At 37.2% G+C, this 24885-nt stretch overlaps 1 protein-coding gene across 1 annotated transcript; it reads left to right on the top strand.

Annotated features, from left to right (window-relative positions):
• Positions 1-1395: 1395 nt before the first annotated feature.
• On the top strand, positions 1396-23710 carry GCNT4 (glucosaminyl (N-acetyl) transferase 4). Its single transcript, XM_072416270.1, has 3 exons — positions 1396-1598; positions 12076-12132; positions 16947-23710. Exon 3 carries the CDS (start codon positions 16948-16950, stop codon positions 18262-18264), a length of 1317 nt encoding a protein of 438 aa, XP_072272371.1. The 5' UTR covers positions 1396-1598; positions 12076-12132; position 16947; the 3' UTR covers positions 18265-23710.
• Positions 23711-24885: the final 1175 nt, after the last annotated feature.

Here is a 24885-nt window from a genome sequence, read left to right as displayed (position 1 = left end):
TCACCTGTATGTAGTTTATTTGTTCTCCCCATGCTTGTATGGCTTTCCTCACACATTCTAAAAACATGCAGGTAGGGTAATTGGCCTTAGATTGACATATGACTATGGCAGGGACACAGGGTCAAGGCTGCAGACCCTGTACTGCGCTGCAGAAGATGTCGGCGCTATTTAAACACATACATTTGTCAGTATAATTAGATTTAAATACAGCAAAATGTTTTAAAGCTATGTACAGATATCAGATCACTGTCACTGTGACAGATGAGAACTGTACTCTATAGAGAGGGGAGGGGGAAGGACAAGCAAGCAGCACACCGATGTGCTCTCCTCCATTGAATAGCACAGTGGTCATTTCCGGTTAGTCATTTATCAATCTGAAAGGGTGGATTGATGTGTGAAACTGGGGGACTGTTGTACACATCTTAGGCTGCATACACACATGCAATTATTGTGGTTTCAGAATCCTTTCCAACACCAAAAGACTGCACGATGCATGGACGAGCGCTGTACATGCATCGCCGTTCTGCTGTATAGAGAGGGGAGGGGGGAGAATGACGGAGCAGCACCCCACTGTGCTCTCTTCCCTTCACTTTCATTGGGATCGTTCCTGGTTTGTTGTTCGTAGAAAACGAGTGCTGTAGACACGACAGATTCTGATCTGGTATCAGCCCTGAGACGATTATCGTATGAGAATCATCTGACATGTGTAAGTAGCAGTGGTCGCTAACCTTTTTGGACCTACGGACCGCTAAACTTACGGGCTCCGGACCGCGCATGCATGGGGAGCCCTGCATCATTCAAAGCGGAAGAAACTTTAGTGGCGTCATGATGCCAGAACCTAGACAAGCCCTGAGCCTGCGATCTATACGGGAGACATGGTACACAGCTTAGTTCAAGGTCAAAGTTAGAAAAACTACGTACACTCATTAAATGATTGTCACCTGAGAACAATGGCCGTGTTTTAATCCGATGGTCACCCACCGGTGGTCCAGTCCGTGAGAAAATTTTGGTGGTTCGTAGCTCAGGCCGGTGCGCCCCCTTCTCCTGACCCTGCTGGAGCTGCGAACCACCAAAATTTTCTCACGGACTCGACTATCGGTTAGTGAGCGCTGCAATACAACACTGCCATTGGTCTCTGGTGACAATCATTTATTATGTGTACATATTTTTTCTAATTTTGAACGTGAACTCAAAACTTGAGAAATCCTCTACCAGCCCCATGCATGGGATCCTGGACAGGTTATGACGCAAGCAGCAGTGCTTATGACGTCAGAAGCAAACTTTCCTCCTAGCAGGCAGCATTGTGAGCTGCGATGGTCTGGGAAGGGAGAGAAGACAGGGGCAGTCTGTGTGTATGAAGCTCGCAGGAGAAGCTGGGGAGTTTAGGACTTCCTTGTGTATGGAGGCAGAGCAACCCTCCCACTACTAAACGTCAGCCAGCCCCTTCTCCCCGACACATGGGAGACTTTTTCCTGCCCTGTCACACTCTCAGCAGCTCCGCAATACATCTCAGCAGGCTGCCACACAGACTGCATGCCAGGCACATCTCCAGCACCACACAAGCTTCCATTACACTCTGTGCTCCCTGGCAGGCTTTGGTGAGTAACTATTTCCGTGCTGGTTTGCATGCCATGGCAGGAGGAGGATGGCCAGTGTCTGAATATAGTGAAAATCACAGAGAGATGCTGTGTGATGGCACCGGGCAGCACTTTATCTGTGCCCTACAATGCCAGTGTGGGCCTCCTATTAAGAATGCAGCACTTGTTTGGCAGCTCTGGCTAGAAACATTTCTTTATTTAGCTTTTAGAACATTGGCTCCTGTGAGGCTCTGATGGGACACTGGGGCTGATGTATGATCTGTATAGACTTGTACTATCATATGTCATCCCAGACCATGTGAGGATGATAGTCAGGATCTAAGTACATTTCTGTAGGTGTGTAAAGTATGAGATTTCTTATAAATTCATCTGTAGATCTATGTGCAGCCGGAAAAGCTTGCCTTTACTATGGGCTACACGTTACTGTTGTGTTTGTGCTATTTAAATAGTTTTTTTCTTCCTGTTTGTTACATCTGAGACAAGTTTGACTTAGGTTGTCTTCTGCACACATGCTCATTTCATTCTATATAAAAGTATTGTACCATTGTATGAAATATATAAATACTGTATTAATAATACTTTTATCTATGTATATCTGTATAATTTATCTACCTATCTCTCTCTCTCTCTCTCTCTCTCTATATATATATATATATATATATATCTCTATCTCTCTCTCTATATATATATCTATCTCTATCTCTCTCTCTCTCTCTATATATATATATATTCATAAATATATATATATAAATTATATTATATATATTATAACATGTCTTCCGCCATCCTGGCATGTGGCTCATGTATATACAATCCTGTACAGACATGTGATCGTTATCCAATATCTGACTTCTTGATGAACTGTTGGATATACAGTAATCTCTCTTCCTAAAAAAATATCACTGTAACAATTTGCTCCAACAATTCTCAACAATCAGGTAAAGGGACAGCTTCAGGATTTACAAAAAAAAATGTGATGGACCCGCCAAGTCCCTTCATTGAAACAAATGATAATTGTCTTATTATATACTATTATATACTATAATATATACTATATATATATATATATATATATATATATATATATATATATTTTTTTTTTTTTATCTAGGGTGCTGTTAAATAGCAGTTTTACTTTTCTCATCCCTCCATCTTCTAGTAGTTGGTACTCTTTTCCCCACTCTGACACTCTGTGTGTGGGCCCTGTGTGGGCCCAGCGTTCTCACAATGCAGGAGTGCTGGTTCTGCATACATTGTGATGACTTTAGAATGCCTGCAACCAATAGAAGCAGCCTTAGAGGACTTGTTGGAAGACTGGTCACATGGGGAGAACACTTGCAGGAGCAAGGTACAACTTTTTCATTGCTACCCCGAATAAAAAAAAGTGCAGGGGGGATAGGGATATCACTGCCGGGATAGGATTGCATTTGAATATTACTTTATATGCAGTTACAGTAGCAGTTTATCCCCAAGCAGTGTTGCATGGTTTGACCTGATCACTGTAACTCACTTTTTCTTGGCCTGGATATTGATAAGGAAGAAATTTAAATGCAGACATTTGTAATAAGAAAGAAATGTATCTACTGTAACATATAGTTACCGGTGTTACTAACATACAGTTGCTAGTATACAGTGTTTTTTGCTATAGTACACAAAGGTGTCAAAGCACCCCAAGCTAGTATCTTACTTTGGTTAGGTGTTGTGAGCTGACCACTTCCTGCATCTTCTAGAAATGGAATCTCTGCAACTGAATTATCGTGAACCACCCATTGCCACACAGCAATTTGTCTGCTGTTTTTTATTTTATAGATCATACAGCATGAAGAGCTGTGAGATGCATTACAGCAGTGGTGGCCACAATTTTTTGGCTGGCGAGCTACTTTTAAATTGACCAAATCAAAATGATCTACCAACAATAAAAACTTGGATTTAATAACTCCGGTGCGTGGTAGAGTTTATTTTGAAAGGCAGGGCTCCGCCATCCACTCGCATTGCCTTTGCGATCCACGTTTTGGGCACCCCTGCATTACGGGGATGTCCGTAGATAAAATAGGGAGCCATGCAGCCCAGTAGTCCCTACCCATGCATGAAATTGCAGTTATTATGAACTGGACCTTTTTTTTACATAAGTTAAGTCTTTAGGTGTGAAGGGTTTGAAGGACCTGGCAAATAAAATGCCAAATGCTTCATATGAATTGGGGGTTGTTGAGAAGAGTTTTTCTTCCTAATTACAGTTGACTATCTGTTGACAAGCACATTGAGGACAGCAAATCCCATCTCTTCTTAACCTAAAATAACTAATTGCAGGGAACAAAAATAGTTCTCCATAGGAAATGCAAATTTAATCAATAGTATCTTATTTGCTGTGCAGTTTTGAGATGTAGATGTTGAAGATCACATCACTGTGTCATGTCAGACGTCATTGCATTGTTTCTTCCTATCACTGAATAAAGGCCTTCCTTCTGGTTAAGAACATAGATGAGTGTTGCAGAAAACGTAATGCCTTGAGTCAACTCATTTTTTATTTTGTTGTTTTTCTTTTAACCTTTTTGTAGAGATCTTTGTTTCTAGCATGTTTAAATTCACTTACTGTTGACTCACTCCTCACCTCTGCTCAGCATCAAATGCCCTTAGTAAAATAGTCATTTTTCAGATTAGTTTTGAACTTTCGTTCTGTTGTTGAGCTTCATATTAAAATACTGCTCTCCTGAACCTTAATCACACCAATAGTGTATTTAAAGGTTCCAATCATGCTTCCTCTTTCCCATCTTTCCTCAAAGCTGTACATATGAATGCTGATCCCCAGTCAGTTTATTATTGCATTGTAAATGCTCCTCTCTTGTACTAAAATTTCTTACTGCGTACTGTAAGCTTCCTGCAGTGTACCTGAGAAGCTGCAGCAAGTCAGGTAAAGCCATGTCATTTCCTGGCTAAAGGGCATTCACTTCATCTAGCCTTTACCTCCCCAGCCTAGCCCAACTCATTGGATTCCAGTTCTTTATTCTTTAATGTGGGCATTACCTAGGGTGGTTCCCATGCAAATATATTCTTCCTATGGAACACTCACTTAGACTATCTATCCATAATGACATGTTTGCATATATTATTCCCAGAGCCAGCCCACGTCTTGCATTAGGGCTGGAGATGCCTGGAGGCAGGGTGCTGTGATCGTTTCGGTAAGCTATGTACAGAATCCTGACAGTCTCTCCGTGAGCTACGCTCTGCTGCTAAGTCTAACATAAGGTATGGGATTTCTTTCTTTTTTTTTATTTAATTAGCGTGTTGATGGGGGGACAGGTACCAGGAAAGGCTAAATATAAGTTTGTTAAACTTTACCTTAAAGTTCTTTTATTCACTCCTGATATGTTTTATCCTAAGACCCTTTCACCGTTTCTTATCTCTGGCTTATTCTATCCTTTCTATATCTTTTTGTAAGAGCAATGAACAGAACTGGACATGGTGTTCTAACTGAAAATCTGTTTTGGGGATCAGGACTTTCTCCCCCATACTGGAGATTCCTTTAGTAATGCATTCCTATATGATATTCTCTTTTACATGTGCATGTTTCTCCCTGTAAAAGGCACCCCTAATTCTTTTCTTCTGTAGTTCTTGTCAATTTGGAACACATATCGTTGCGCTCCATCAGACAATTATTTTTACTTAATTTGTTTTTTTTCGTTCTTTTGATCCTGATCACAGGCACCTCCAGGAATATCAACTCTTTTGCACACATTTGTGTCTTCAGCAAAAATACATTGCCTTGCCTACCAAACCTTCAACTTGTCACTTGAGTATATTTGATATACAGGGTCATAAAGTACTCCACTCTGCTCTGAATGATGCCCAGTTACACCCTACTCTGATTTGGATCTTTGGATCTTTTCAGGCCAAAATGCTTGAATCACCCAAGGGTTTGGTCCTGACCTGTCCAACTTTTTAATGAGATAATTAGGTTTGGTATCATGCATCCCAGAAAAATTATTCCTAATTATGTTTAGTTTTACCCCCACAGCATGTAATAATTAGATTTTCAGCCGTAAACAAAACAGTATTTTACATATGGTGCTATTAGGTTGAAGGGTAGTAAATGGCACCACCTAAACTTTTTCAGTCAGATATTTCTGAAGCCAAAACCTTCTTTAGTTTTGTATAGAGTAGGTGATGCTTAGAAATGTTTCTTTTTCCGTGATCCGTTGGACAATTTTCCTTCCCTTTATTTCCTGAAAACAAGATTCCCTACATTGTTAAATTGACAACTGTAGCATTTTGGAATTCCCCTCTGAATTTTTTGCTGACTTTTTTCTTTCAGTTAAATTTTCCTTTGAATTTGCCATTGTTTCCTGTCCTGTTGATGAGCATCACAAGGACAAAAAAGAGTGTAAACTTTCTAAGTAGGTCACACAGCAAAAAATCCAAGCAAAAGTTCATTACCATTACCAAGTCTATCCAAAGCTTATAAAAGGTTTGTCTTTCAGTACAACTTTTTGTTGACTAGCACTAGTTACATTTACCCAATTATGTAGATGAATGTGATGAATGGGAAGACTATACATTGTCTAAACTACATGCTGCTATCTCTTCTTCAACAGTTGGTTGATTGGTAGACTGTATGGTTCAGTGACAGCTCTGTACACGGAGGGCACAGCCTTTGCCTCTTGCTGTGCATTCTGTTCATTTAAAAATGCTTATCGGACAATTTTTAAATAATAATATTATTTTTAATAAACAGTATTTATATAGTGCCAACATATTTTGTACATCATATAGGGAGTATGTGGTTTATTGGTTTGTTACTAGAGTAATGGATGAACCTGTAGCACTGTTTTCCAGTATACTGTAGCACCGGGGAGTTCCCGGTGACATCGGTGCACGTGTACGTTGCCGGCGGGGCGGGAAATTCAAAATCCATTTGTATCGCATTCAATACAAAATAACTGTATTGAATGCAATACATTGGATTTATATGTGTAAAAGCAGTACATTGTTTTCAAGAACATTTATTTTATAGTTTATATAATAGTATGAGTATAATATGTATTTTTGTGAAAAAATTTAAAAAAACTAATTTTTTTTTTAAATATATAGATTTTTCAATTTATTCAATTTATTGTTTTTACATGAAGAAATGAACCGCTAGGGAGGTTAATGCCTGTTTCTGCAGCAAGTCTAAACTTGGCCTTATTGTTCTGGTAGAAACTGCCATGTTACCTGAGTGTCTCAGTGTATGTGATTACTTATTCATCATGTCTTACAAGCAATGTATTTGCTGAACAATACTTGTGATAGTTCCAGTGCCTGCAAGAACCTGGTCCAGTGATAGGAAAACAAAACTTTAAGCAAAATTCAGATCGATTTCAGATGGCCTATCTTTATTTTCTTTATTTATTTTTTTACAAAAAGAGATAAACTAAAGTATGCAAAATACAACCTAAAATACCTAATACTAATTTTTTACTGTCTTTGGGGGCGGTTCGGAATGATATGCTTTAAAAAAGTGTTATTGTATGTATGGTGCAATGTGGTAATGTGTTACTGCAACTCGTTGCAAATATTAGGTGTTAAATGTCCCTGAAAAATCTCAGTGTCTGTTAAATTTCACCAGCAGTGACATTTTTAATACTATAGCAAAATGCATTCTATTCAAAAATTTAAGTCTAGTGAAGATATATTCTTCACTATCTATAAAAAAAAAAAAAAAGCACTTTGTGTGCACTAGACCCCTTGGCAGACCCCGTTAATATGTTGCAAAAATAGTGATGACATTATACAGTGTTCCCCTCGGACCCTTTTAGCCAGGCGCACCACCCAGCACTTTTCAGTAACCACCCGGCTGTTACTAAAGAGTTGCACCACAATACAGGGGACACCACCCACCTACAATTTCTTCCCACCCAGTAAAAAAAATTTCTGGGTTAAACACTGAATTATCTATTGCTCTGTCTTGTTAGCCTTCAGTTCTAGTGAAGTGACAAATTGTTTCAAATCTTTTCTTGTTACTGCCTAGACAAAGTTTCATTTCTGTCCGCCATTGCTTGTTAAAACTTTTATTTCTGTATGTTTATGTTATGTTTATGTTGTTTGGTATAGAAAAAAGATTGTTTTTTATTCAAAGTGATTTTGAGACAAATCACATGCAGCGCTACTTACTGTGAAACTGAGATTGCAGACTGTCTTGCTATGTAAATACCATTAATTGGTCCTTCAGTTGCTTTTTCTTTCTGCCCTTTGGCCTGCAAACCTGTTAAAGATGTATAATATAAATTGATCTGCTTGAGATTCTCTGTGTCATGTATAAACATTGCCTGCTTGTTAAATAATAGCCTAATGTGATAAATACAGACCAACAACTTATTCGTCTACCTTAGGCAAATGAATCTTTCTGAATAATGTGACATTACCATCATTCTTTCCTATTCATATTTTATCTATAAATGTGCAGCTATTTTAGCTTTAGGCTAAGTAAACGTACTATTTTACTTTGTTAATGTGTAACTTCTTCTTGAGCACTGGGATCTGCAGAATTATTCAAACAGGCATCATCATTGTAAGCTCTTCGGGGCAGGGTCCTCTCCTCCTGTATCACTGTTAGTATCTGTCTGTAATTTGCAACCCCTATTTAATGTACAGCGCTGTGTACTATGTTGGCACTATATAAATCCTGTTTAATAATAATAATAATAATAATATTAATCATTGGTGCCACTAGGGTGGTGCAAAAAGCATGGGGTGATACTGTCAAAGGCGTGACATTAAAATTTTATTGATGGTGTTAAGCTGCTAGTGTATTTTTGTATTCGTGAACACTTTTTGAAAATAAAAAAAGTTTTTAAAAAAAGGTTTGTCCCCTTCTGGTGGTTTTCATATTAGGATGAGGTAAGGTAATATACTCACTCTCTTCCGCGGTGGCACCGAGACTACATAGTGTTCATGCTGCACATTCTCATCCTGTTAAGCTTTTATCAAGAAGGACTGCACCCAAAACAATGTGTTTGATGTATATGAGCAAAAACATACAAAGTCATACAAACATGGTTAAATAATAAGTAAGTGAAAAGGTCACTGGATAAAACACATACAACATATATACAAGGTGATCATATGATGGAAAATACACAGAAAACAAAAAGCCTGGGGAATCAAGAGAAGACGTAAAGAGAACTGCCAATACCGACCCTTACCAATAAAAATGCTTGTTTCTTGGTTTTTATCTTAATGCTTTTCCTTAATACCTTAAATCATGGACCCAAAACATGTATACATCTAAAGAGTTTGGACTTTCTCTTGAATTTCTTGTTTCAATACTTGGCTGACGTAAGTGATTTGAGAAGGAATAAAGCCAACTAGTAACTAGTGCTAGAGACAACCAAGATATTTGTATTTTTCTGTAATGGCATCCTCCCTATCGCTCCAATGCAGGTTTTTTTTTACCCTATTTTAGTTTTTCGCAGATTAAATAGTTTACTATAGGTTTTTGCCTTGTGAGACTGTAGACACTGGGTGGACTGAGGGCTGGCGAGGATGGAGATTGCTAATATCACAATAGCTTGACCATAAAACAAGGAAGTCTGAGCTGTCTTTACAGTTTGGCATTCTTACTGCTTTCGGTAGTGTGATCACACTAGTACATATAACAAGGGAAACATAATACCGTTATAATTTATATTTTCCATGCAATATCTGCTTTAAAAGTTAAGCTCTTTCATATTAAAATTAGTAATTCCTGTGTGCAGCAAGGTTTGCATTCTTTAACGCTACAGCAACCATTTGAGTTGTTGGCCATGTGTTTGGATCAGTCACAGAGAATGATATCTGTCCTGGGACAAGTGCCAGGCTGGGCCAGTCTTCTGGTCTGCATCTGAGATCTGCATTTAGAGTACATTGATGGGAAGGGATAGAAATATGGGATTTTTCAATGAAAAGCACAGATACATTCTTATGTCAGTAAACCCGCAGATCTGATACACACATAATATTAACAAATTAAAAAAAAAACTACTAAATCACTTTGGATTATCTAAGTCACCAGTATGAAAATGTATCAATAGTCATTTGGCCTGGATGGACGACTTATGATCCAAGCCCTGCTATAATAGCCCTCTATGACATTTTATGCTGGATTTAGCATGATAATTTGGAAAGACTAGTGCCTATGGTCAGCAGACACATTTATGCTTTTCCCCACAAAGTCACTGATTGTTCTCCAGCCATAGGTTAGAAATGATGGAATGTACATGTCATATCCATCCCATATGTACATATAAAACAAAGGTTTAAAATACCTTGGGCTTAATAAAACAAGAAGATGACTGAGCACCTTTCCCCTGGATTTATTTTAATTCATTGCACAGCACATTGCTGTGCTTTTGAAATGTGATGTTATTTTTAATGTTTGGCCACAATACAGCGCCAGTGCTTTAGTGATATATACTGTTAAAAAGGGAGAGTGATTAGCAGAGTAAATTACCCTGTGAGTCTGGTCATTAGCATTACATGCATGCAGACTGTTTCCATTTAGGAAATTATCTCAGCGGTGCTGACAGCTGTGTACCCCCGCTTCCACCAACTATGTACAGTACATTAGATTCTTTATCTGCCATTTATAATGTACCAGTGGAAACCAAAATGACTGCAAATATTCAAAGGATTAGTTGTCCCTAGAAAAGAAAAAAAGTATTTTTATTTATGAGCTAAACGCTGCAGAGTTTTAGAATAGCAGGGAATTAGTTGCTGGCAGGAAGCCTGTTTGGTAGCTAAAGCCAATAGAATAAAACGCAGACCTTTAATTGGTCAGAGGTAGCAGCCATCTCATCACAGCGCCAAATACGGCCAATAGACAACCACAACGTACTTTGTCACCACTGCACGGATCGCCTTTATAGCTCCCCATAGTTTCTAGATTACAGTCAATCGGAATTTAGCACCTGCTATTTGTGTAACTTGTGTCCTTCTTCTCTTATGTATGTGTTTATGGTTGCCTAGAAAAGCAATAGAGGTTTATAACATGTTTCATCCTGATGGATGTTGTAAGTAAAGTCTTTATTTACTAATGGTTATAAACTGTGTTCCTTCAAATGCCCATTAACAGCACTAAGTCCAGCCAACCCAGCCATTCAATAAAAGACATTTTCATCTGATTATAGGTTTGTGACTATTAAGAGATGCTTGTGTTTCGGATAACATTTTTAGAGTTTTGGTAATAAAAGCTTGTAACCTTTGTGATTTTTTTGCAGAACATCAGTCACTTTATCTGTTTTTAAAACAGTGACATTGGGGAAATTCCCTGACTGTAGTAACATAAAGACTGTAGTAACAGTTCCCACTTCTAAAGCCTTGTAAATAGTTGGGGAACCATTATTTAGGGAAAATCTCATCTGCAGAAGTGCTAGGTTTTAACCCTGTATAAGTTACTGGTCGGTGTCCTATCTAACCCAATGTTAAAGTTCGTTCTTCAGTTGGCTTCCTCCATTCAAGCACCTAATCCTTCATGGAAGGTAAACAAGTCACAGGTTCTATGGCATGGCTATGAGCATTATCATAACCCAGACTTTGTCAATCAGCAACTGCTCGCACCTAGTTATGTCCACTGCTTCTGGATTGACAGCAATTCCTCTGTCGTTGAAACCAACCCACAGGGGGTCCTGGGCATTCCATATAACTGTATTTTTATAACCTCATACCATACTTTCACTCTATAGGAATGCCATCATTATGGAAAAAAGTGCTCCATTGCAAGAATACCCCCAATCATGCTAATCCTTTGGCTTCAATTGTTTTGAAGTAACTGACCTAGACCAACAGCATTGCAGATCAGTTAACATCATTTCCAAAAATGTATTTAATACATATATATATTTTTGTTAAGGGAGTTGTACTATAAAAACATCTATAGCAGGAAAGAAGAAGTCATTATTTATGCCAGGGGTCTTCCTGCAGCTTATATTTCTCCATTCCTGGCTTGCCATATCATATTCTGCTGTCTTTGGAGTTGACCATCTTGGTAGAGGAAGGGCTTTTCTTCCCTAAGTGAGCCTACAGCAAGCAGAACAGTCATAAGTCAACAGTACTTAATAGGAGTCAGTCTGGTTTGTTTTTAATTGTGTCATTGTTTTATATAAAAACACATTTTTGTTATTGTGTTTATATGATTTGAGTCTGTATTCTATTTGAGTCATATTATTGTTTTCTTTTTGATGAGCCAATAAATTATGACGTGCTTATGAATATAAATGTGATTAGCCCTTTTCAAATACAGGGTATTTTTGAAGAATTATACCACTTGAAGTCACCTAATGTTATGTGAACTATAGAACACTCAGGTCTTTGAAAAAAAAAAAGCAGCCTTTATGAATCTCAATAATTCCTATTTTGAAGTTTCCATCAATGGCTATCATGGTGCAGAGTTTTACTTGCTTTGTATAATCTTTTGTTGATGTGTTGTATTAAACGGTGATAGTGATTATATCTCCGCATATTACAGGGGGCTGCAATGCATTAACCTGGACTTTCCTGCCAGCGATTTTTACTGAGGAACTGAGTAAGTAGACTGCAAAATCAGTAAAGTAGTGAACAAACTATTTTTCTCTACTTTTTTTAACCACTCTAGAATTTGAAACATAGGGGATACATCTCAATAACTTTAACAAGGATGTGTCTCCTAAGTTCTGCTTCTCTCCCCCTGACTCTGGTTCCCCTAATTTCTAATAAATTGCTATATGTTGTGTGAGTTGTCAAATAATCTCTTCTATGGAAAATGACACTTGCATGTAGTCTGTGTCACTGAGTAATACAGAAAACGGTATTTATGGACATCTGTTAATATTTAATTCATTTGTAATTTTAAACTTTTATATGCATAAAAAACTCAGAAAAAAAATTATACTAATTATATAATTACTAATGTATCAAAATAAACTTGTCACATTAAAAGCACAGTAGAGAGTACTTTAAGAGTTGTTGTTGCTGCTTTACACCCAGAAGCAGCAAACAGCATGGCAGGCTTAATCATTTGTGCATGTCCCTGGCATTTGTATATTATCATTGTGTAGCACTGCAAAACAGAAAACAGAGCCTGTGTATCAGAAAATATTACTTCCCCTATTTATGTTTATAATTACTAATTACTGTTTTCATTTAAACAACGAATTAAACATTAACAAAGAATATAATGATTTAGTACAAGTCATTATCTTTCATAAAAATACACAGATTGGTAAAAACTTTAAATCCACCTGCCTATATTAAGGAAACCAGGGACCATTATGTCTGCTCAAGATGGGTTCCACTATACCAGGCATGGGCAAACTACGACCCATTGGGCTTTTTAATCCTGTCTACTTACACGTAACTTATATCAGTTCATACAAACACTTTCCATCTAATACTGGTCCAGCCTGTTTATCTAATTTCATAACTCTTTGTGGCCCCTTGGCCAAAAAGTTTTCCCACCTCTGCACTATACCCAATGCAAATTTTTACCTTACAATTCTGGTGAGATGCTTCAGAGCTGGACTGACTCAATAGTTTGACAGGCCCGGGTATTTGGTGCCACTTTCCCCTTCACTTACCATCACTGTGACACCCATAAGGAAATCATTAATTTAATCATTTTCTAGAATGCAAACTTCTTTTACTTTTAAGTTGTCTGTTGGAAAACAGAGGTCCATGTGGAGCCTCCTCCACGATTGCATTTCACCCAGCTAGAACTTAATTCTATGTCAATGATCTGGGTGAAATGCATTAGGGGAGAAGGCTCCAGGTGGGGCCCTGCTGGTCCTGTTCCGAACAATAAAACCATTTTAAATCAATGCTGGAGTTTGGTTTCTTATATTATTTTCCATGAGCAAGTTTGGCAGTTCCATGTAAAATGGAAACGTTTGACTGTAACAATAGATAATGTTTTGCTATCTGTCCTACTATCTAAAACCATGCTGTTTAAATATGTGTCTCTGTCCGCCTATTCTTTGGCCCTGACTTATAAGATTCTCTAAGGCTGGAGAGAATACACTTTGATCAGTGAAGCTGGGTGATCCAGCAAACCTGGAATGGATCTGGTCCAGGATTTAAAACATTTGCTAGCAAATAGCAAATGATTTTAAGAAATCCATTCCAGGTTTGCTTTATCACCCTGCTTCACTGATCAAAGTGTATTCTCTTCAGCCTTGGAGAGCTTTAGTAAATCAGGCCTTTGTATACTGTTTTACTTTCTGTTAGGATACATTACTAGAGGTGCCAAAATAAAGCGTAAAGTGAATACAAATCTGTTTATGGTTTCTGCTGCATTGCACAGGATTACACAAGATTTAATGCATAGTTTCCAGAGCATTTAGAACTGGATTGTAACAACACACACAGCCCTATACCCTGTCCATTTTACCTTCATGCAGAATATCAGTGTAGCTTTGAAAGCTTAACACATAGATGTGAATAGTTTAATTTAGCTACACTGACCTTTATCCTATTTTCTGCACTACATAGCTGTGGTATGTCTAGAATATACTGTTCTCGCTTTATTCAAATATTAACACACTTTAACTACAGTGTATGTGTGACTCACCAATCCACCTGGACATATTTTAGATTTTGGTAAGTACTAAAAAATGGTCATGTCTGTCATTTGTCATCTGTAGAATGTAATGTGTAGGTGCAATGTTCATTCTATATACATTCTCAGGCTGCCAAATCTACAGGTACCATCTGATGTCTTCTGAGCAGCCTTAAAACAAGCTGGAAATAAATTCTCCTATTGTAACTAATTTCAGTGGCATCTCAAAGGAATCATTTACAACAGTTGTACTGATTGTATTACCTATAATCTCCAGGCAAATGCTTGGGGGAATAGCAATTTAAAACCTAAATTCAAATAGAGAGCTCTGTCTATATTTGCAGCTCTTCTAAATGTAGATATTTAGTCTGCTTTGCTGGAAAAAGATAGCTGTATTATGTCTGGTTTTTCAGAAGTAGAAAAGGGGAATGTGGCCAAGAGGTAAAAAAAAACATGCACAGACTGATGCGAGGCGGGCTATAATTAATCAGTGAATCTGCTCGACAATAGATAATCGAGCTAAAGCAAGTTACACATATGTGTCTTCTGTATTCCATCACCTCTTACCTATCAAACAGACAAGAAATGCCACAAATAGCAAATTGATGGTGATTTCTTGATATATTTTGCTTTCTCTTTGTATCTATTCTAGTATTTATCCTGGTCTAATATCTAATGTGTAAGAATATATATACAAAAATGGGACTTTACAGATATCATCATAAATTTTGAATCTATTATTAAGTAAATGATGTCTTTAAAGTTCTATTTTTGTATATATTATCATTCTATTTAGTTAGTAATGGATGTGAGTGGAGTTAAAGCCAAGCTCCTACTAACACCACTCTCTATTTTTCTATATATCCTTATCTGTCTGTTTGTCCCTGGTATATGTATTCAATTTATCTGCTTGTCTGTTGATTTCCTGTACATATATATATATATATATATATATTATTTTTTTCGCTGCTTCTGTTTGTCACTATGTCTGCCAGCCTATCATTAAATAAAGGTTACTGGTAATATCTAGTCTAGGCCTGATAACATGGCATTGGTGGATTGATTTAGAAAAATACATCTTAGAAAAAGCTTAAATGGTGGTGAGTGCTTTTTCATTACCGTTGTGTCAGGCAGCACAAATACTGCAGCTTTGACTTCAGCAGAACAGCCGATAAGCTAAAGAAAAGAAAATAGTCAGCGTATTGTTGGCCAGTGTGAAAGTATGTATTTATATTCAGTGCCAGAGCAGCAGGGAAGAAACTAATTACACTTCAATAATCGCTTTGTCCATCATTCTGCTGAAAGCACTGGAAACTTTGTGTAGTTATTAAATGGATTCACATATGCTGTATGGTCAATAAATGTGTTTCTGAAAAAGAATGTTAACAGTAGGAGGAAGATAGCAATGATAGATATTTATTTCATTGATTTATAAAGCACTAGCACATTTACACAGGAAACTGAACCATTCACATTAGTTTAGGCCCCTGAGGAAGCTTATCGTTTACTTTCCATACCACAGTCATTAACACAGGCAATTTATGGTTGCATAGTAGGTTATTAGTATTTTTGGGGGATTTGAGGAGGACACCAAAGCATCTAGATAAGTGGGGGTCTGCATGTTTGATATATAGGACCTTCCTGAGGCCCCTGATATCATACAAGGGCCACACATAATATTCAATGAATTTATTGCTAAAGAAAGCTATCAGATCCTGCAGACGTACAAGAGATTGTCAGAAACCACTGACATAATACCAGAGATGTTTATAGACTACAGACATGCTATAGGAACTAGTAAATGAGACCAGCATGATTTAGGAATTGTTGGAGACCGGCATATACTTCAGGGCACAATCATAGACGGTCATAGTCAAAGGACAAAAGGTAAAGCCCGCTTACAAATCAAGACTTTTGCACTGATTTCTCTGCAGTTCTCCTAAAAATGATTTGTGTTACATTTAACATGCTCTGAGCAAGATTGTTATTATTAATAATAAACTGTATTTATATAGCCCCAACATATTATGCAGCGCAGTACAATAAATAGGGGTTGCAAATGACAGACAGTGACAGGGGAGGAGGAGAGGACCCTGACCCAAAGAGCTTACAATCTAGGCGTACTAAGAGGTGTGGGAAGCAGAACACAATTATTAAAGATCATAAATTAAATAAACAGAGATAGGCAACATGGAAGAAAACTAGATAGTTTGAAAATAAACAATTTATTTACTAGAAGGCAGTCTAAAATTATTTTTTCCTTTACACAAAAACACAGATGACTGTTTGATCCCTTGGGGCACAAGTGCCCAGGGGTCACAGGTTTGGCAAAAGTGATCTAGATGAAATATAGACATACGTTGTGGTGACAAATTAAAGCCAAGATGGCAGTGCTATAATAGATATATATAGGCAAAAAAACATATTTTCCAGTTTGGTAATCATAGTCCAGTTGGATCCATGCCCTTACTTCCCTTTAGGGTAATGTTCTTTTTGTCCCATATTTCCCAAATTGCTAAGACAAAGTTACAGGGGAAATATTTTTTTTTAAAGTTGTTTTTTTTTCTGGATTTAAGATACTATTTGCATAGGTTTGAAATGAAAAGTTTCAGGAGGTTATCATGGAACATAATATTCTGCTGTGCTCACCTCACCCTTCTTATATTAGCTGGGTTTTTGTCAATCACAAAATTGTCTGAAGTGGTGGACACTAACCTAAGAAAATACATATTTTAGGATATAAGGTGCCTATTATTACAAAATTTTTGATATATGTACTTAATATTTTATGAATTTATATTTTGCAGAATGAAGAGGTGCAGGTGCTATAATACATTTCTGCGACAGAAGGTGATCCTCCTTATCTGCATCGTGTCTGTACTGGGTATCTTGAAACTTATGAATGTTGAACTAGTATTTCCTGGGTCTAAAAGTTATTTTGTGGAACCCCAGCTATATTTTTCTGATCTTACAAAAAATGTCCCACCACATGATCCATCCAGCAGTATTAACTGTACAGCCATATATGAGCTGGAACCCTCAGAGATTGGGAAAAGTTTACAAGTTCGGAAAAGGACCATCTACGACCTTAGTGATGAAAAAGTTGCAACGGTGACAAAGGATTGTGAAACGTATAGGAATCTAAGACAGTACCATCATAAAATTTTCTCAAGAGAAGAAATGGACTTTCCAATTGCCTATTCTATGGTTGTACATAAGGATGCTATCAGTGTTGAACGTCTTTTGCATACAATATATAGTCCAGTTAACGTGTACTGTATTCATTATGACCTTAAATCACCTGCTGAATTCCAAAGAGCCATGATCAATTTAGCAGGCTGTTTCCCTAACGTTTTTATTGCTTCAAAACTTGAAAGTGTGATTTATGCACATTTTTCCAGGCTGCAAGCAGATGTTAATTGTTTGTCTGATTTGCTGGCACATCCTATACAGTGGAAGTATGTCATAAATTTGTGTGGGCAGGACATGCCGCTCAAAGCAAACTATGAACTTGTTTCTAAGTTAAAAAAGCTTAATGGAAAGAACATGCTTGAGTCTTCAAAGCCATCAGATATAAAGAAACAACGCTTTACCTTCAAACACCAAGTATCATTGGTAAAAGGCCAAGATTACATGAAAATGCCCATGAAAACATTTGTTGAGAAGAGTCCACCACCTTCTGGTATTGAAATGTACACTGGAAGTGCTTACTTTATTTTAAGTCTTGCTTTTATTCAGTACATTTTTGAAAGTCCATTGGTTGCTGAATTTTTAGAGTGGAACAAGGATACCTTTTCCCCAGATGAACATTTTTGGGCAACCCTGGTCCGTATACCTGGTGTTCCAGGTGAGATTCCAAGGACTCAAGGCAATGTAACAGACCTTGATAGTAAAACTCGTCTAGTGAAGTGGAGTTATTTCGAGGAAAGCCTTTATCCTCCATGCACTGGCACACATGTTCGCGGTGTTTGCATTTATGGTGCTGCAGAATTAAGATGGCTTCTTACTTCAGGACATTGGTTTGGAAATAAGTTTGATCCAAAAGTAGACCCAATTTTATTGAAGTGTTTAATTGAAAAGCTTGACGAGCAGCAGAAAAAATTAACTTCTTTATCATCAAGATGACACATTAACCTTACTTCTGTTTCCGGAGGGCCCGTGCTTGGGAGCATAACTGACCAAAGCCTATAATTTATTTTCAGCGTTGTTTGAAAGTAACTACTGTAAGGTTTGATTTTTTGCATAATGAACTTTGTGAGAAAGGGTTAAAATGCAAACCGGGGATGTATTGTCTGTAGTAGGCTTGAGTAATCCACGGGACTGTAGATGCTAAGGAACTACATGTCATAACAATTCCTGTTTTATAGTGATGGCTTGTAATACTGGGACATGAAGACAGTTTGCAAGTCAAAGCCCTCCTATGTCCTATGGTATGTCTTTTTTACTATTTTACTTTCAAATACAACTGTGCACTCCTTTGTGCTTGAAAAGGCTTCTGGTAATAATTATTTTCAGAATGCTCAGCAAGCAAAGCAGAGATTTACCACCAAAACCCCACTGAAAGAATAAGTGACTGCTAGTTTTGGTACTGTCCTTCCCCACATAATGCACCTGCTGCTCAGGTGGTAGCCATTGGTATTGTAGTTTCTTATCAAATTAGGTACCGAGTGTGGTTGTAAATTAATAGATTGGAAATATTTGAAAAATAACTTAGTGGGGGAACTCTACCTTCTTATCAACAGCAACATTAAAAAATCAACAGTAACTTTTGTGTACGTGCTGTCAAGGAAGCACAGTTAAGTGCACACCTCCCATTTTAAAACCTCAGATTTGGATAAGTTTAAGCAATAATGTATTTAATCCATACTACACCCAGCCAATCTACTGTATTAACGTTAAACGGCGCTCAACCCCCACCCTTTTTGAGAATTCAAGAATCGCTACTGTAAATCCAGGGATGTTTGCTAGGAGTGGTTGAAAGGTATGTACAACAACAGAACAATAAGAAAATACCGTGACTAGCTTTTATGTGCCTGTGATTTGATTCAGTAACTTTTCTTTACTAAAAAAATGTTAAGAATAAAAGTAACTGTTAGTTAGCTTTTATCATCTATTGAAAGTTAGAAAATGAAAGCATTCTATTGGCTGCTAGATGTAACATATCTGTTTTCTTTATTTAATTTTGTGTATTTGCATTGTGTGCCTTAAGGATGGGGTTGATTATCACTCAATACAATATACTGACTTGCCTTTAAATTTGTGCCAAATATTCATTCCAATATTTTTAAAATATTTTGTGCTTTTAAAATGATGTTGTACTACTGAGAGAGAAGTTACAGAGTTTACTGCATTAAGGGTACTACATTTATGCGTATTTAGTTTACAGTCTGCTTTCATAGAAACATTTCTAGGACCCTAAAGGGCTTGTTGTTCCTTGTCCAAATAGAATAGAGACTGCCCAGTTACAAATTCATAGGGCATGTTTTATTAAAGCTCTCCAAGGCTGGAAAGGATACACTTTTATCAGTGAAGCTGGGTGATAATAGAAACCTGGAATGGATCAGGTCCAGGTTTCCAAACATTTGCTAGCAAGTAGCAAATTATTTTAAGAAATCCATTCCAGGTTTGCTAGATCACCCAGCTTCACTGATGAAAGTGTATCCTCTCCAGTCTTGGAGAGCTTTAATAAATCAGGCCCAAAGATCTGTAACTCAGGCTTGCCATCAATACATCCCAAGGCTGGACCTAAAGAGTATGAGGGCAGCTCTTAAATGATCAATTAGCATTTATGTAAAGAAGCTGCTAATACTACATTTAAATGCCTTTTAAAACATCCAATCTTCGTCATATATTTCGCCTGTATGAGACTCTGTTACCTTTCTATCCAGTGTAAAGTGACAGGGTCTCTTTAATGTCCATCCCCTTTCACAGCTCGTCATGCCACTGCTTTCTTCACCGCAGCCCCTGAAAAATACCAGGCGTTGTCTAGGGTCAGAGCTTACAAAGAGCAATCATTTTACCATCTCCATTGGGTAACAGTGCTTATGTCTAGGGACTTACCTCTTGACTCGAACCTTGCATGATGGGGGCAAACACCCAGGTATTTTGCAGTGGCTGCAACACCTAAAGGAGCAGCAGGGGAAAGCTTTGAAGGAAGGATTTAAAGGCACCCCATGGCGTTGCCCTAACTGAGCAAGGTGGTAGGATCTTGATTGCAGTTTAGGTACTGTGGTAGTTTTTTTTGTAATCATATGTTCAACCCTTATTCAACTCCTAATTATTTAGCAGACCATAAACAAAAAGCAACTTTTTTTATGTTTAAAATGAGTTTATTAATTATGTGTTTTGTAATTATTTTTGCTTGAAGGGTACTTTTGGCTTTGTTTACTTATGTAATGTCTTTTGCTATTTAAAGCTTTATACTGCCTTATTCATTGTGTTGGCCTACACCATTTTTGGCTTTGATTACCCGACTACTGTGATGTATAGTAACAGTTTTTTTTGTTGTTGTTTTGCAAGCTATGTGTCCATATGGCATTACTGCTACTTAGCATTACTGACCCATATGTAGACATTATTATTTATTCTTGTATGACTGGGCTTCTTGTATGACAGGGGGATAGGATCTTTGCACACAAGTTACAAGAGTTGCCATGACCATTGCAAGTGGGCCTTATGTTTAAAATTATAAATGAATTTATAAATTATAAATATTATTTAATAAAGATAAAAATCTTTATAGTAAAACCATTGACTTAATGTACATAAACAGGTAAAAGTAAAAAAGAATTGCAGGGTTAAATACTAGGCATACTCCCCCACCGAGCATTGCAGAAGGAAGTCAAGCCAAATTTTGTAGTTTTGCCACTGTTAGCGCAAGTATATACAGTAAAGGGCAATTTACTCCTACACCATTTGCACGCTACTTTCTTATGGTGCCATTCCTTTTCAATAGTACTAAAGAAACACAACTGTGTTCTAGTACAACACACAAAAATGATGCCCTGCACTGCATTACAAAAGTGGCGCATGTCAACCATTCTCACTGTTGCAGTGAATTACTCATTGACTTAAAACCATTTTTGTGTTATGATTGACATTTTAACTAGATATACTGGGTAAAACCTAAATTTGTAATACTGTTAAAATACAGAAAACAAGTGGTTGGTATAATGAATGCATGTAGTCAGTCACGTGTCAATTGTTAAATTGGTAATATTACAATCATAATCACCAAATGAAAAAAAAGAGAAAATGTTGTATGCCTAGCGTAACTCCCAAAGATTTTAAAGCACAGTTTGCACACATATGTACAAAGTATATTTTGGGATTTTAGTTTAGGAGATTTTTTTCCCTTGTTTATTGGCCGTCCTGCCAAGTTTAGAAACTGAGACAAAACTGTTGATATTACATATTTAGAGATCCAAACATCTCTACTATTAGAAGCTGCAAAAAAGTTTTTGTTAAGACTTCCTTCATTTCTTCTCCAGGGAAATAGATTGTCATTAGGCTTTTGGTTATTGGCTTTGGATTTGCCATGCTGTGTGGTACAAAATTAAAATAAAAAAAATTAAAAAAATATTAGGCCATTGCGTGAGTTCAAGTCACTAAAACAATAAAACATTAACATTACCCTACAGCTAAAATCTGAGCCTAAAAAATATTGTCTAAATGCCAAGTAATCATGTATATGATTACTTGGACCTTGGTAGTACTTTTACCAGACCTAGGTGTAATCCAGGTTATCTAGCATAAAACCTCTCTTACATTTTTCCTTTGTGCAGGAGTTTCCTATAATAAAGACTGGTCCCAGCTGCTGTTTCTCCTTGTGAAGAGCGATTGGTCTTGTATCCACCACTTAGTGAGGCCTATAGTGGGTGGGCATGTTTGTGCAGGGCAATTCCATTCATTCCTAATGACACTCCATTTGTACTTTTTCAGTGCACTTTTGGTGCAACATGAGACAAAGCATTTTAGTGCATTACCATGCTGTGTGCTGCCAGAAATAGTGCATGCATTTGTTGTAGAGGCAGCTCATTCAAGTAAATAGCCTCAACATACAGGAATGCACATTCTTACAGCCCTTAAAGTAACTTTACCTGTTTATCATTATTTGTAAAGGGCTTAAATTAAAAGTGTGTGTTTCCAAATGTATAATTACCATGTAAAAAAACAACATTTTTAGAATATTTTATAAAGAGTCCTATATGTTGCTTTCCATTTCTTTCATTTTAAAGAGCAGCTCAACTTTTTGTTTCAAATAGAGGGTTTGGGACCTAGAAGAGGAAACCTTTTCAGTCTGTGGTTGGAAAATACTTAAAAGACTTTAAAGCCACTTTCTGACTTCTGACTGCGGCTGAAAACTCATCATAGCTGTCCGTCTTCAGTACTGTGCAGTTTAGCCTGTGCTTGTTGTGCCAACTGCAGCTCAAATGCAACTGCACCTAACCTCTGTGTCATTAGGCTGTGTGAGGTTAAGTGTGGTTTGTTTGCTATGGTGAAAAGATGATTAGTAAAAGGAGGAATTTGCAACCTCATTCCAACCACAATGCATAGTGGTTGAACACAGTTGTATTCTGGTCAATGGAAGTAGCTGGCTTTTCATGGGTGGCAAAAAACTGCATGCTGCATTCATCAACTATAGCTGCAATCCACCACAACCGCACCGCAACCACAGCTGTCTGCAACCTCATGCACAAAGTGGTTCCCAACCCCTTCCCGTTCAGTTGAATAGGAACAGTTGGGCCTGAAGCAAACCTTTGAGATCAACTACAAGTCTGAAATTACCTATAGTGGAACACACAGGTGCTAAATGTCCAAAACAGTCCAAAAAGGAAACTTACAAAACAGCAATAGAAGCTGCAAGAGAAATATGAAAAATTAGACCAAACGAAAAAAATATGGGCTGCTATTGCCAAACTCCTTCTGAAAATACTAGCTACCTGGCTATCTCTAGCTTTGAGGAACAATCATTGAAATCAGAGTGAAGGCAAGAAGTTTTGTAAACTCATGGAAGCCAGGCACCTATCATTTTTAGAGTTTTGGATCACCAATGGCAGCCAGCTTTTTTGACCTGTACAGATTTCCAGTGAATACTCCAGCTTTCTCTTTATCATCTATTTGTAATAAAAATAGGGTTACCATTTATAAATGTTTCTAACCTGTTACAGTTTACTATGCAGCGTTTTGACATGACTCAGGAATTCCTGCAATATAAAGAGTTTGCTTTTAATGTTATAAATTATATATTTGTTTGTTGACTTTTGTTTCATACTAAACTTGATTTCCACTTAGAAGCTGACACTCTGTATTCTGCACTCTGTATTTTTACACACTCTGCTCAAGCAGTGCCCATTTTACAGAATCCCACAATTCCAAGGCAAATGTATTGTACAAAATGTGTTATACTCTGTGAGATGATCTGTGTGTGCTGGTACACATGACTATATTTTTTTTTTGAGAAATATGGTGTAATATGGGGTGATATCATATTATATAAAATAACAGTGGCATATGTCATACCAAACAAATTATTTTATTTGTAATAAATGTTTTGTGATTACAAAAAAAATGTTCTTTCTTTTCACTGTTTCATATTTTACATTTTTGTATATTTTGTTACTATGACTGTTTTGTAGCAAAAGGTTTTGTTATTTGTGGTTACCAAAGGTCCCTTGCAACCTTCCATGGTATATTATGTTTTATCCTCATATTGGATGTCAGTAATCTTACATGAACATCTTACATCTTATTTGTTTGTTGTTTTTTGACACCAAGGGGCCTGATTTATTAATTAGACCTTGACTGGAGTATATACACTTTCATCAGTGAAGTGGATTTCTTAAAAGTCAATTGCCATTTGTTAGTTTTCAACCCTGGACCAGATCCATTCCAGATTTGCTGGATCACCCAGGTTTCCTCATGAAAGTGTATTCTCTCCATTCTTGGAGAGCTTTAATAAATCAGGCCCTATGGGTCCATTTATAGCAGTGACATCTAACTTCCATAAAACATTATCTGGTCTAGACATTTGTGTTTTCAGGGTAGTAATTGATTCTACACCAGAGAATGTATGGTGATTGTCAGCCTTGTTAGACCAGTAGGTATAAGTACACTTATTTCATCACACCCCATAAAGAAAAAGATTAATTCTCATTTTAGGGCAGTAGGGGAGCCATGAAAATCATTCCTTTTTACCTTACAGCCAGATGTACATCCAGAACTGCTGGAGTATTGTGGAATTATAGTCTAATATTATAGTGCCATGTCTTCCAAAAAGCATACGGCAGTTTCAGACTTCATCATCAGTGCAGTTCATAGAACTAATAAACTATTCCACATAGTCTCTACTAAACTATCCCTGATCTTTTCTTTATTACAGTCTGAAAGGAAAACCTCTTCTATCAATGCTGCTCCAACACTCACCATTGACCCAATCCTAAAACGCAAAATGCAGCTGTGTCCAGACTAGTGACATTGAGATATATATAAGGTCTTACTGACCTTTGTACTTGGCTTCCATACCACACACATTTCTGAGATGAAACAAAAGGACACCTTTTAGCACAAAGTATGTAGGCAAAGAACACAGCTCTGCCATGCAACCAACCAAGAGAGTTGATACACAAAAAATGATTGAGAAAACATCTTCCTTTTTTTACCGGTATTTCAAAATAATGCATCCAATATTTAGAGGTTCATTAGCTAAATAGTACTTTATATGTACAGTGTATCTATATATTAGAC

The sequence above is a fragment of the Pyxicephalus adspersus genome, chromosome 6, assembly GCF_032062135.1.
Source record: "Pyxicephalus adspersus chromosome 6, UCB_Pads_2.0, whole genome shotgun sequence".
Classification (NCBI taxonomy): Eukaryota; Metazoa; Chordata; class Amphibia; order Anura; family Pyxicephalidae; genus Pyxicephalus; species Pyxicephalus adspersus.
Note: the sequence above shows the minus strand (reverse complement) of the source record. Positions and strands in the feature narration are given on the sequence as shown.

Excerpts from the sequence above, each read along its gene's own strand:
- GCNT4 (XM_072416270.1), top strand. The coding sequence starts at position 16,948 with ATGAAGAGGTGCAGGTGCTATAATACATTTCTGCGACAGAAGGTGATC.